The sequence below is a fragment of the Triturus cristatus genome, chromosome 3_1, assembly GCF_964204655.1.
Source record: "Triturus cristatus chromosome 3_1, aTriCri1.1, whole genome shotgun sequence".
NCBI classification, from domain to species: Eukaryota; Metazoa; Chordata; class Amphibia; order Caudata; family Salamandridae; genus Triturus; species Triturus cristatus.
Window position 1 is genome coordinate 774,110,685 of NC_140583.1, and position 14,428 is coordinate 774,125,112.

At 39.5% G+C, this 14,428-nt stretch overlaps 1 protein-coding gene across 1 annotated transcript in view; it reads right to left on the reverse strand.

The window, feature by feature from the left end:
- Window positions 1–14,428, reverse strand: part of B4GALNT4 (beta-1,4-N-acetyl-galactosaminyltransferase 4) — an 841,437-nt gene that overhangs the window by 330,044 nt on the left and 496,965 nt on the right. The window contains exons 4-5 of the mRNA XM_085644956.1: window positions 7,563–7,658; window positions 4,045–4,135 (exon numbers count right to left, since the gene is read on the reverse strand). Of these exons, the coding sequence (XP_085501082.1) occupies window positions 4,045–4,135; window positions 7,563–7,658 (187 nt within the window). The remainder of the gene's footprint in view (window positions 1–4,044; window positions 4,136–7,562; window positions 7,659–14,428) is intronic.

Genomic DNA, 14,428 nt, shown 5'->3' on the forward strand with positions numbered 1-14,428 from the left:
GTTGGGTAGCCAGGTTATTTTTAAAGATTGAAGTTTTAAGACCGAGAGTGAAGAATTAATTTCCAGCATGGGACTTACCAGTGACATTGCCAGCCTTGCAAGGGCCATCAATTGAACCTTTGGATGAGGTTGCTGAAAAATTGTTGAACAAAAAAGTGAGTTTTTGGTGGTCATAACTACTGTGAGACTTTTGGGCGAGATGAATGCACTATTATGTAGTTCTCCCTATTTGAAATGTTTGAGGATAGACTATATTTGAAGATGGGTCCAAGCTTTATCTAAAGGTAAACTCAGTATTTAATAAGAATTAGGAAATCGTTTTGCTGGTGTTATGCCCTGATTCAGTTTCAGATGGAGACCATTATTTAAAGAAACTAGATGTAAGTGTAGTAAAAACCGATTTGCACAGTAAAAACCGATTTGCACAGAACACCATACTTTAAAAACTACAATTCCTTTCTTTATTTGTACATCATGAAAGAGAGGATGCAAGTCATCCTTGACAAGCTTAAGTAGTTGGATAAAGGAGGAGATGATTGTATTGGCTTATAACAAAACTGACCACTTCCTTCCAGGTTCTATAAAAGCCTGTTCTACAAGAGGAATGGCTGGACATGGGCATGATGGGCAGTTGTGTCTACTAGAGACATTTGTGCTTCAGCAACTTGTTCAAATTGTTTGACTTTTGTTAATCAATACAGGTTGAATTTGGCTAAATGAACATATTTAGATTTTAGTATAAAAGATTTCAAATGTGGCAGTGTACCTTAAGATGTGATGTATATTCAGGAACTAGACAGAATACAATTGGTCGGGTTATTTGTACTTTACATGGTGAAGAAGACATTTAGCCTTTAGTATTTCTGCAAGTAGCAAGGAATGGAACATGGTATGTGGACGGGGAGGTAAAACCTGGCTTACCAACAATCTTTATTGTGTTGAGTCTGCATTGTTAGTTCCATGACTTAATTTAACACCCCCCACCTAAATCCTTCACTGCACTAAAACCACACAAACACAAGGAAGTGCTGGGGTAAAGGGGGTAGGCCTTAGAGCCTTAATAGAAGCAGAGAAAGGATACTATGGCGAGGCCAGTAGTAGGTATCGTTCTACTCTTCACTAATCTCTGTTCCCCACTACGCTCATTAGCTAACCCTTTTTTCTATACCTGTTCTCATTTTTCGCTCTCCACTTTGCACCTCTTTGCTTTTGCAGAATTCTCAAAGCAAACTCGGAGTAATAAAGCAAACTCAGAGTAATGAAGATTACTGGTAAGTAATCTAGACTTTAGAGTGTTTTACTAGAAAACCAGAGTACACTACAAATTTTAGGCAGGAAAAATTAAGTGATATACCCCAAATCACAGGATGTTGACCCGAGGCCAAGATTGGAGTCTGGTTCTGCAGTTTCAAATTCAGCAGCTCTAGCCATTAGGACACATCTATAACAGAGGCGTTTTAGGATATGGTCATAGTGGGCAATTGCCCAGAGTCCCCACTTTTCAAGGGGGGAGGGGGTGGCGGTGTTCTCCTTGCAAGCTAGATGGGAAAGACAAAATTCCTGCCATAATAAAGTTGCACATAAAAGACGGCTTATTTTTCTAATTTGTCATCTAGGCATGCTTAATAGAAATTTAGAGACATATTTACTAAGGTTTGGCCCATGGAAACCTCACACAAAATGATGCAAAGCAATGCAAACTTTTTTACTTTCCAGTGCAAAAAGTATTTGTGCTGCTTTGGACCACTTTACATTTAGGTGGAGTTACTTGGGCATAACGTAGATGGATTAGAGCAACTATCTATAGTTTCAACGAAAAGCCTAAAATTGTCAAACTGGACTTTGAGTAAAAAGGTCAGCTTGAACCTAACATTAAGAAATGTTTTAATCTCTCCAAACATTCCAATCTTTGCATATGTGCTGCCTGTACATAACACTCACAACGTGCTGAATGTTTAAGAAAAGCCTAGGCATAAGATGTTGTACATTACGAGTATGCTTCCAGAACAAATCCTATGCAACACACCACATAAACACACCTCGTCATAATGGTGCAAAGACTGTGTGTGGCACTAGGCAGCCCGTTGTGTGCCAACGCAGGGTTACTTTCCAGCTGCAGGCAATTGTTTAGTAAGTATGACTATGCAATGCTTTCTCCCCATTGCACGATGCAGCGCAGCAGCTTTGATTGCTACACTGTCCTGCACTAAAATATACTAATTCTGCCCCTGAATGTTCATGACTTGTCTGCCAGCCTAAACCCCTGCACTCTCCGGGAGTTGGTGGCATCTACTTTGAAATATAATCCTTGTGTTATTTTTCTCTCCTTATTTCACCTCACCGCTTCTACCTTAACCCTCTTTCTTAAACTCTCTATCTCAGCTCTATGTACAGTAATTCTCTCTATTCACCTTTGCCTGCCTCGCCTCCCTCTCAATATACCAAATATAACTCATTCAATTTCATCTCACCCCACCTTTCGCTTTCTTTCATGGCCTTGCTCTCTTTCTATCACTCCCTGTCAGAATCTATCACTTTCGAATCCCTCTCTCTACCTAAACTCTGTCTCTCACCCTTACTGCTATTTTTCCATCTGAACTCCCTGTATCTCTCCTATATCTCCTTCCTCAATCACTCTAATTTCTAGCTTTATCTCACCTCTGTCTCTTTCCATGTCTCTAAAATCTTATCTCGCTCTACCTCTCTCAGCCCTTTCTCTACCTCACTACTCGCCCTCGTCGCTCTATCACATTTCTTTCTCTGCCTCACATCTCCCACACTATCTCATCTCTTTCTACCCCACAACTCTCATACTACCGAACTTCTCAATTTAGCTCACCATTAGTTTACCTACCAACTCATCCCTTTACCTCCTCTTCCACTCGTTCTACCTCTTTTCCCTTTCCTTTGGCTCTCTAAATATCTTGCTACATTCTGTCTACCTCTATTGCTCTGTTTGTACTCCTTTTTCTCCATTATGAACAAATACTTGACTGTCTCTTTCTTTCTCACACAAACACATACCTATATCTAAACCTCCTTCTACATTTCAACACGCTATCCATCTCAACTTTCTTTCTCAACCTCTTTTGTTATGGATCTCTCTATCTCACTATCTCTTTCTCCCACAACACTTTTCCTGTGTACAAACTATCTTTCTGATATATGTGTCTCTATCTCTACCCCTTCTTCTACAATTTTCTTTATGTCTCCTGTATTGCGCCCCATTGCATTTATGTTACTCAGCAGGGCCACAGGTCATTTCTAGCCAGAGAAGCGCACACATATACAGAGGAGAACAGTGACAAGGCAGGAGAAGAGTCATTGGACCTTATCCAATAGAATGGTGAAAACCTCACTGTTGTAGCAAGAAATCCTTTGCTGAAGGGGGTTATGTTTGTGATTACAACAATTTGACAGCTAAAGCTACAGTTGCAAGTGCTATGCACTTAGGTCTTATTCAAAACTGTGCACTAGTCCACTAAATATTTAACAATGGAAGTAAACTGGTTGGACACAGAATTCCACATAAGCTGTTATTTTTGCAAATAAAACAAATCTAGATCCAAATAAAGTATTGGCTTTATGAAGTCTTGTTCACAGCTTTCTTTTGTTACTATCTGGATGTCGGGTACAATGCAGCTTGAGCGTCAGTTGTTTTGTGTGCATCAGTTTCATACGTTTTAACATTTAGTTCAGTATTGTTGTGCATCATGCAGGCTTGAATGAGCCAAAAGTGGTAATCATTTTAAATTTGTTTGAATCAGGGGGGCCCAAATATATCAATTACCCAGGGCCCCACAAATCCTTAAGAAGCCACTGATCTATCATTAAATGACTATATTTCTGTTTGAGAAATGGACTTTTCTTCGACTGTGTTAGGACCCCAAGCTATCTTTTCAATGGATGGGGCGCAGGGCTACATGTCAGCTCCACATTACCCAGAATTCTTCACACTGGAACGGAACTCTAGAAAGGCTAGCTGCAAGGATAGACAGTAGAAATTAGGCTGCAGCATGGGGACTGGCAGAAGAGAGCACTCACCATCCTTGAAAGGGTGAATGTAGCCAAAGAGACGGAGCCCGTAATTCTTCCACTTCGGAGATACAGCAAGCTTCTTCACAGTGGTGCGGGACTACAACAAAGAGGGCAAAAATCAGGATGAAACTAAGGAAACAATATTAAATCAACTGGCCAAACGTGTCACAGGTTTCCAGACATATGCAAGAAATGTGCCTCTTCGGAATTGTATTTTTTTAAATACAATCGCAGGTTTTCTTTAGTACAAACCAGTAACAATCAAGAATTGAAGCTCTGTCCAGATGTTAGATGAAAAGATGAATACTTGCTCTTCAGGACTTTTTTTTACAATTCAGGAAGTGGAGATGAAGGGGCAAGAGATTGCAGGTATAAAGAAAGTAATGGCAGTCGTCCTGTGCAAGGTTATTTTTAGTATATGCTGGCTGGGGTTGCAGACTAGATAAAAACCATAGAGTTGACCAGCAGAAGTGTTTCTCCAGCAAAGGTAGTCTGTACAATTTCCACAGCACGTTCCCCCTAAGTTCTCCCCCAAGCAAATGGCATGATCAAGGACTGTGAATCTCAGAAGGGCCCTTTGATGGTAAAGAAAATGTTCAATGAGTCTCTGGTGTAGTTTGCACAGATTCATTGGAAGTTTGTGCCTGAAGAACAGATTGTGAGCGAGTTTACACAGTTAGATGGGCAGGGGCTGCAACAGTCAAAGAGCCCGATTTCGATGTCAGTCGGAGGCATCGATGCGAATGTGGAACCGACCGACCTCAGGTCGGCGGTTCCGACACCGCAATTAGAATGGGACCACACATGGTGAGGTCGCAAACTTCCATTTCTCAATGTGAGCTTGTACCGCGGACAGAAACCACCCGTAGCACAAGCTCCCATTGAAAAATTGGAGTTTTTGCACATCCCTGCACCATGTGGCCGGCAACTCTCTATATTCTCCGATCTGTACCTCACTGTGCCTCACCATCTGAAGACGCTATAGGGATGTTCATGCCCCTGCATATAATCCAATTTTGTTATATTTCAGCCTTTTCATGCAACTCAAAGATACTATAGAGCATCTTCTACATATTCAAAGGTAGGTCATGTGGACCGCTGCTCATTTAAAAAAAAAAAAGGAATACATAAATTAATACATAAATGACTGAAACCTAGGTTAAGCAATCAGGGCTGAAAAAATCTGCTGTATTGAACAGTTAAGCTGACTAATAGCCAAACTGATGAAAAAAGGGAATTTTATCTAATAGCATAAATATCACCAAACTTGAATCGAAATGATGGCCTGTCTTGAAAAAAAGAAAATTAAAAAACTCGTGAAAAAAAAGCTCTTGCAGTGCCCAAGGTAAAATGAATGTAAAGGATAATGTACAGTTGAAAAAAGCCTGTTTTGAATGACAGATGTAGTTTATCATCCTTAGCATCTAATGCAGCCACTTCGGGAAGAAGAAAGAGCCGTGGCGGCAAAACAGAGAAGATGGAAAGAGAGCGAAAAATGTAAGGAGGTTAGAGCAAAGGGGATGGGGTAGGATGGTCTTTTAACTGGTGAAAGGGAGGGATGGATGAAGGGAACTACATTAAAAGTTATAATTTTTATTTTTTTTACCTGTCACCATGGACATAAAGATGACAGTGGAGAGGAAATAAAGGAAGAGAAAGATGAAGGGGCACCTCCCCATATACAAAAATTGATTGAATGATACAAATATCTTAGTAACAATATTGCGTACCTTAATATCAACAAATATGAGTAAAAAATGTGGTGTAACAGAATACTGAAGATAAGAATAACTTTTTTGCTATGGAGTATCGTTTCAAATAATATTGTTGTATTTAATATAGCTTACTTTAACATAGTTGTAATTAATATTTTTTTTCATTAATTCAATATATATGTGTTACTTTATAATTTGTAGGTGCTAGTCTTGTTATCTATTATTGCTTTTAAAGGTTTTAAACATAGTTTGCATTTTAAATGTGTAATTACATTTATTCCTATTATTTAGTAATTTAAAATGTAGTATCAGGTTGTTGAATTTGTAGGAGAACAATGTGGTAAATTACATTATAATTAGTTTAACCTTATTGTTACTTTTTAATTATGCATTACATTTTAAATTGAATATGGACATTATTTAAATGTGAAATTAGGAATTGAAGGTTTTTTCTTTTTACACAATATAAAGTTTTAGAAAATGCTTTGAGTGATTTATATTTTATGAGCGGGTTGTTGGACTGCAGGGGTGTAGGGTGGAAAGTTAATTAAAAGAATAGAAAATATCACCTGTCCGAAGTCGAACACTTTCCCTACTGTTGTTTAGTGTATAACGGGAATAGTAAATCTAAACGCCCTGAAGACCAATGCATTCCCTACTGCTGTTCAGACTGGGATGGGGAGAGTAAATTTAACCCATTGAAAGTCTAACACTTTGCGTACTGTTGCTTACACTGGTTTTGTTTGAATGAATTGTAATATTATGGTTTAATATTATTTTGTTCATTTGTTAATGTTATATTATTTTAATTGTTAATTGTTTGATGCTGGTCTTAATTTTTACAGATACTATTATTTTTCTAATTTTTATTGTTTCAATGTTTTTTATTTTCAAACATATGTACACATTTTTCATATTCACTTCAAAGTATAATATAAAATATTTTAATGGTTATTTTAATATTTTAAATTAGGTTACTTTATATATATGTGAGCATATGTTAGCCTATTTTAATTGTATTTCACTATTAATATTTTATATTACATGTATTAAAAAAATTCTTTCATGTTATTTTTAAAGATATTTTTATGTATATACAAACATACATACATATATAAACAATTCAAATACTGATTAAAACTGCTTTTATTTATTTATTGTTAAATTTAAAAATGGGATTAAATTACTTTAAAGTCAGAATATTTTAAAAGAAAACAATATTCTTACCTATTTTTGGTCGATATTCTGTTCCACAATATTTTTTTACAATATCTTTGTCATTTCCTACAGGAAGTTGATATGTCTGACAAAGATATATTGTATCACTTGATATTACTGCAGACAATATTATGTCATACAATCCAAATGGCAAAAAGCAAGTGATCAAGGCTGGGAAGAGCCACAGCAGTAGGAAGACTATGTTATCAATACAAGGGAGAAGAAAACATAAAAGGAGGGGGTCTTGGGCATTACCACCCTAAAACACAGACTTCCAATACACAGAACATACACATTTTTCTGTATACAAAATATTTTTCTGTATACAAAATTACTGTGTCCTACATATCGTTCTCAAAAATATCATCCCAGTGGGTGAAGAATTTACCATTAATACCTTCAACAGGGCGATATTTTTTGTAAATGTTATTTAGGACACAATCCTAATGCCAGATGAAAGTCTGACAACGACATTCTGGTGCCGTACCAACAAATGTTTTCCTTAGGTCTGTCGCTGCCACATATCCCCATTCCCTGCTAGGAGGATCACTTCATATACAAACCTTCAGTAGTTTGATTGTACATACTTACATGAGGGTAGAGTGGGAAATGGAGGTTCTTCCTGAGTTGCCTTACAGCTCCCCCGCACCAGTCTTCAAAGACATGGAGGTTCACCAAGCCCTTATTCTTCACAGCCATGCCAGCAAGAGAAGTAGAAAGAACAAGGAAAGACTGTCACAGGTTTATACTTCCAGGAGCCATAGGTGTATACAGGAGCAAGGGAAGCAATACAGTGCAGGCAGATGGCTTCTCATTCACTGCCCCAACACGTCAATAGGACAGCACTGCACATTACCCTACCTGCCCCCATCACCACCACAGCATAATATGTTCACCATGAGACCGGCTGCATGGGTTTATCACAGAAACACAAAAAGTCAACCGAACAACTGCTGGGCATGTCAGCATGGATCCATGCATCAGCCTCAGGAAACTATTACACTTTCCTCAATGGAGATAGCTTGAGGCAACAGGGTTTTCCATAAAGAACCAGCATCATGAACTACGGGTATGTGGTGGACACAGAGTGATGAATTGGTTTGATATTCTTGAGTCCTCGGATATTAATCTAAGTTAACTTTTTCATGACACATGGTGTGACGTGGCGTGGCTGGTAACAGTATCGTTTTGGGCTTTGCATCAATATAATGCTTATAGTATAAACAATCTCAGGCGAACATGCATCGCCATTTTTTGGTACACGAAGACATCGTTTTTGTCTGTTGTATGATTGTGGATGGTGGAAATTAGGTGACAGCTCGGTCACAGCAAGCACGATTACGCAATGAAACATTGAGAGACCTGTGGCTCATAACTTGCTGTCTACTATTGTTGTGAGATGTGGTTTGGAACTTTGATTTTGATTTTTATGGTGCCCAACAGACATAGGAGCTATATGTTTTTAGTCCATGGACGCAAGTTGTAATGGGAGATATAGACTGCCGTTTTTATTCGTATAAGGTTAATACTGGGAGATGTGATTAGGATTTGGAGTCTGTGGTATAATGCAAAACCAAGAATGGATAATTATATAATTTTCTATTTTGTTTGGTTCCTTTTAGAAATACGGAGCCAACACATTTGGCATAAATATACAACAACAATGTTGATTTAACTTTGCCTATGATACGGGTTGACGGACATAAGAATCCGATCGTTATTTACAATTTTGGGGACGTACTCACGATCGTACTTTTACGCATACCTTTCAGCAACTTGGAAAGGTAAGGCGGTTGTAGCTTTCGTATGGAAAGCCTTGTAATTTGTATCTTCTCATTTGATCTCGGTCTCTCGTGCCAACAAGAGGCTTTAATAATTTTTCAAAAATTCATCTTCAATAGGTTATATACCTTTTTTACATGAACGTTTGTACCTCTTGGAAGGCAACACTGGTGAATTTTGTGGAGTCCGTTTCCTAAAAAATCTATGGTAAGAATTGTTATATAAACTATAGATTTTTCATTTAATAGGGTAATGGCCATACTAACCATCGTGATTAATTAGACATACAGACCCATCTCCCTAACACATACCTATGGACTCACTTATGTGTTGGGTTTCCATATGTATATACTCAAAATGGAACTCCCCTCCTGGAATATTAGACAACATATATGTTGAGGCAGGATGTATACGTTTCCTGTGAAAGTTTTAATTCTTCTTTTGTGCGTATATTTTCTTTGTATATATAAAAAATTGTATGCAATGTATTTATATGTGAGATTTTTTATGTTTGTACTTTGTGCTGTGTGATCATTTTTATGTAAAACATGGTATTGTCACGATTTATATGTGTTATTAGTAATGTAGGTTGTTGTGTTTTTTAGGTTTATAAGATGTGTTTTTTCGTGTGGTATAAGATGTGTTTTTATACATATGTATGTTTTTATTTGCATTATCTTACAGCCCTGACGAAGTTCGTAAAGAACGAAACGCGTTGGCTGAGTTTGATCTTTCTGGGATTTGAATAAGAATAAAGGAACATCCATTGAGATATTTGAAAAGACTTTTCCTTGAGTGCACCGTCCTTTTGTAAAAAGAAGTTTGTATATCTGGTTTTCCAGTAGAGCATAAGTGCGCCTTGCTCTGGACGTTTTGTTTGCACCAACTAAGAAATTGCATTTTGAACTGGGATTTGGTGTGCTTAACATTGGTCAGCCGTACGGTCCTTTTGTTCACAGCATCATGAACTACTTCCTCATTCGACAAATCATTTTATAAAAATAAAACAAATTACTTCTGGAGGTGTATCTGTGCCTTCTTTAATAAATATGCTTTAATACATTTTCCAGTTAGTGTTGTACATATATAGGCACTTATTTTTCAGCATCAGACATTTCCCGAGAGCAAGAGAGAGAAAAACAAAGCGGAAAGACGGAGGAAGAGGAGTCACTAGCAGCCATCCTATGTCTTATGTGAGGCTCATCCTATGATTCTTGCCCCATCAGTGTACTAATCACGGAGGCAGAGGTAGATTAATCAATGGATAAATCAGCTGCTGAACGAGACAATGACCTCTGCAATAGTCCCCAGAGACTGGAAAAAGGCTAAAATTCTCCCTTTATTGAAGAAGCCCTCGGCTGACCCTAATCTGCCTACTAATTATAGGCCTATTTCCCTGTTGTCTGCAGTCTATAAGATTTTGGAGAAATCAGTCAACAGGCAACTTTCTTGTTATCTGGAGTCTAACAATCTCCTTCATTTTGGCCAGTTGGGCTTTAGGAAGAATTTAAGTACTGAGACGGTCATACTCAAGGTGGCAGAGAAAATGAAAGGCAGGTTGGATGTTAAGGGCAAAGCGGTGTTGATTCTGTTAGAACTGTCTGCCACCTTTGATACGGTTCCCCACTCCTTGCTGGATTGTCTCTCTAGGATTGGACTGAAGAGTCTGGCCCTTAGGTGGCTGGCCTCCTTCTTAGACAATAGAGAACAGGGAGTCTGGCTTCCTCCATTTGCTTTAAGCAATAGGGTGATCTCAGTTGGGGTCCTGCAGGGCTCTGCCCTCAGCCCAACTCTGTTTAATGTCTATCTTACCCTGCTTGCTTCGGTAGTTGAGTCGTTTGGTACCAAGATTGTTTAGATGATATGCAGATTCTCTTCTCCTTTAAAGATGGGGAGAATCTGGCTTTGAGCTCTATTAAATTGTGCCTAACTGCAGTGTTTGCATGGTTGCATCAAAAACAACTGATGTGCAGCACCGACAAAACTGAAATACCCCTTTTTGGCACTACAGCACCTACCAGCTGGTCGGCATGCTGGCCAGATGGCTCTGTTCCACCTGCATCTTCCACGGAAAGAGCCAAGAATTTGGGAGTTAAATTTGAAAATTGCTTATCTTTCCAACCACAGACCAGTGCTGTGACTGTTATGTGTTTGTGTATCCTGCGGGCGCTGAAAACTTTTTTGTTCTTTCTTTCCTTTACGGCCAGGAAAACAGTTATCAAGGCTCCGATAACATCTCACCTGGACTATTCTTATGCCTTATATCTCGGTCTTCCACAGTGTGCCATCCACAGACTTCAAATGGTGCAAAACGCTGTGGTACAACTTCTACTGAATTTGCCGAGTTACCTAGGATTTCTAGGCATCTTTCTTCCTTGCACTGGTTACCAGTAAGGAAGAGAATTTTGTTTAACCCCTTGTGTGCCACGCCCTTTCCCCGCCCTGTGCCGGGCATTGCATTAGCAGGCGGGGTTCATGATGAGCTGGACTCGTCATGGGCACAGCGCAACCGCGGCCCATGACGAGTCCAGCTCGTCATGGGCACAGAAGGGGTTAAAGCACTGGTGTTGATTTTTCGTGCTTTGCCCACAATTGCTCTAAGTTACCTGGCGTACTGTATTAATTTTTACAATCCTGCCAGGAACAGTCAGCCCTTGCATTTGGCTTTTGCTAGAGTACCAAGAGTGAGGATGACAAGGATTGGTGGGTGCTCTTTTTCCTTCTTAGGGCCATCTGCATGGAATTCTCTTCGCTGCACCTGAGGCAGGAAAGTTCTGAACTTGCTTTAAGGAATGGGTTACAGACTTGGCTATTTACTCTGTAATCTTCCACTTGCTGTTAGACTTGGGCCGGGGCACTCCCAGGAGTTATCTGCGCACTTTATAAATCTGTCTTCATCATCATCATCAAGAGAACAACAGGAAATAAACGTCACAGAGGGAGAAATCAGGAACCTGCAAGAGAGTGAGACAAAGGGAGAGGAAGTGTCGGGTAGTAGATTAAAGAGGCATGAGGTGGATTTAAGACTATACAGCCTTGGTATTCGGTGCACAGATATTTAACGGCTGCTGGGTTCTGAGCAGCGCTTTGGGCACCGGCACTCATTCTATTACAAATTAAGCATTGCCTCTTGGCATGGTGCAAGAAGACACTGTGATTATTGCATTTTTTACCCCCTCCAATGCTCCAGGTTTTAAAAACTGTTGTGATTATGAAGGCTCTTGGCTGTTCTTGAAAGGCTTGGTCTTGCTGGAAACCAGCTGTTCTTCCTACTCTTGTCCTCCTTGCATTTCTGTTTTTGGTGGATTAAGGAAAGCCTGTCAGTCTATTTGAGAGATTTTTCTCAGGATTTGGAATACCACTGCCAGACTTTTCATCTCAGCATTTGGATGCACCAGCCAGCTGTGCTCCAATAATGGAATTCTGCTGAGGATTGATATTCTTGAGTCTGTGGTAATCGCACTCTCTTTATTTTTATATTTGTAGCACATGAGTAATGTTCAGTGACCTTTCAGGTTTAAAAGCACAAGCTGAACAGGATGTTGAAGACTGGTGTGAAGTCTTATGGTCTGACTCAATTTTGCCTCGACACTTTCTTAGGTACTGTAAATCTCCATCTTTCCTGATTTTTGCAGAATCACTTATGTCTGCCATTGACAGAGATGTCGTCTGACTTTTTCTTTCTAGGAACTGTGAAAGTGTCAAGACATTCGGCTAATGACATAGATGTAACACCTGATGCTCTATCAGTCTTGGACAGTGTCTGTTTTTTACCATGTCAAGGTCACATAAGAACAAATACAGGCATATAGCCATGATGATGGCGTTCTTTCACTTCATATGTTCATATGGAAACGTTTGGGACACACACCTTGATGCACATAATCTATATCAGACACTCCTAAACTTATGTCGGAAATTCCAATCTCTGACAAAATTTTGTATAAGAGGACTACCACTTGTCTGGAGAGGTCCTTCGCCCAGATTATTGCACAAGATTCTGCCAAAGAAGGTCTCACCTACTACCAGTGCACTTCGAAGATGCTACATCTCGCCTGTTGCTGATAAAGCAGAGACCTGGAGGAAGGCCACTACCACAGCATGTGTTTGCACTTCTCAGGGGAAACTGCCTTTACGGCTCTGCTGATAACGACAGCTCTTGCTGTTAACAAGATACGCAGTGCATTACTTCTTTCTACGAAACTCTAAACTGTAAGTTGCTCTACTCTCCATGCTCTCTTAGCGTAGCATATAGAAGTCGATTGAACGGTGTCAGGTTTCAGATGGCATTTTAATCAAGTTAGAAATATTCATTTTATTCTCTCTGTTCATAACGTGCCTTCTTGCTGTTTTTATTATATCCTGTGTAGTTATTTTAAATGTGCTGAGAAATGGGTTTGTCCTGCTGTAATAAATGCTTTTAGTTAAAGGTGTCTATTCTTTTTAGTGCAGTGTGTGTGATATTGTGACTAATTAAATACTTTTTTTACCATGGTTCCCCTGATCCCATTGCACAGGTTGTTAGTAATCCAAACGCAATAACTCTACTACCACAATGTGCTGGGTGGAGTTTTGCAGGGCTACAGTAACCTGTCTTTCACATTCAGCATTGGTGCATTGAACGGAGTTCACTTGTGTCACCCATGTGTGGGAAAGCAAACTTTGTAGAATTACGTCATAGATGTATTTGAGCAACAAGATCACGGTCTGAAGAAGGTCTAACCATGATGGGTAAGCAGGCTTCTGCTCAATCTCCCTAGAATAAGGGACCGTATGGCACTACAGCTGGTTTAAGAAATTCCTATTCCCTGTGATACCTTCAAGAATAGGTTAGCTTGGAATTGTTTTCTATTGTTAGTGCAGTTGGTTCACTGCATTGGAAATCAGTGAAGCCTACAGGCCACAGATGTTAACAGAAAAGCTTTCAACAGCACTTTCAATATGGAACAACGTAGCTGAAAACTCTTTACTGACCTGATAAGCATGTATGCGGTTGTGCATCTGACTTGTGTGCCCGTAAGATGATTCCATTTTCTGTGATCGATCTGATGCTTTTTCCTTCCGCACATAGGCACTAAGATACCATGACCTGGCAAAATACAAGTCCCCGATGAGCAAAGAAAGTGTACAAATGTAGGTTAGCCCAGGAGTGTTAAATTTGAGTTGTTCTTTGCTGACTTTCTATTGGCCTCCCATGCCCAATTCATTTTTAAGTCTAGTTTGGCAATGCAACTGCTGCAAGACCTTATGTAATGAATCTAAAAGAGAGCTTTTATGAGTAGGACAGAGTGGAGCACTGCTTCCGCCTGCCTAGTGGTTGCCATGTTTACATAATATGATTGGGAAGAATTGGTTTGTGAGAGCCAAAAAAAGAGCGTTTGCTGTACTACTATTGTCTCCCTACAATATTCCCCCTACCAAAGATGATTACTGTGTCAAATATGAGGCGCAGCATGCAAAGGGAGACCCTTCATTATACTGCAGTGGTACCGGCCTTTTCATGGCAGAAAATGTGCTTGACGTTTTGAATACCAGAGCAGACATCAAAAATGTCATGACAGCCAGTCCCTATGGCTTTCTTGGAGACTGTAAACTTCACTGAGGCATTTTGGAAGATTCAGCTGCCAACAGGCTTGCCACAGTTGTCTTAGGAAACGATCTCGTTCAACATAGCA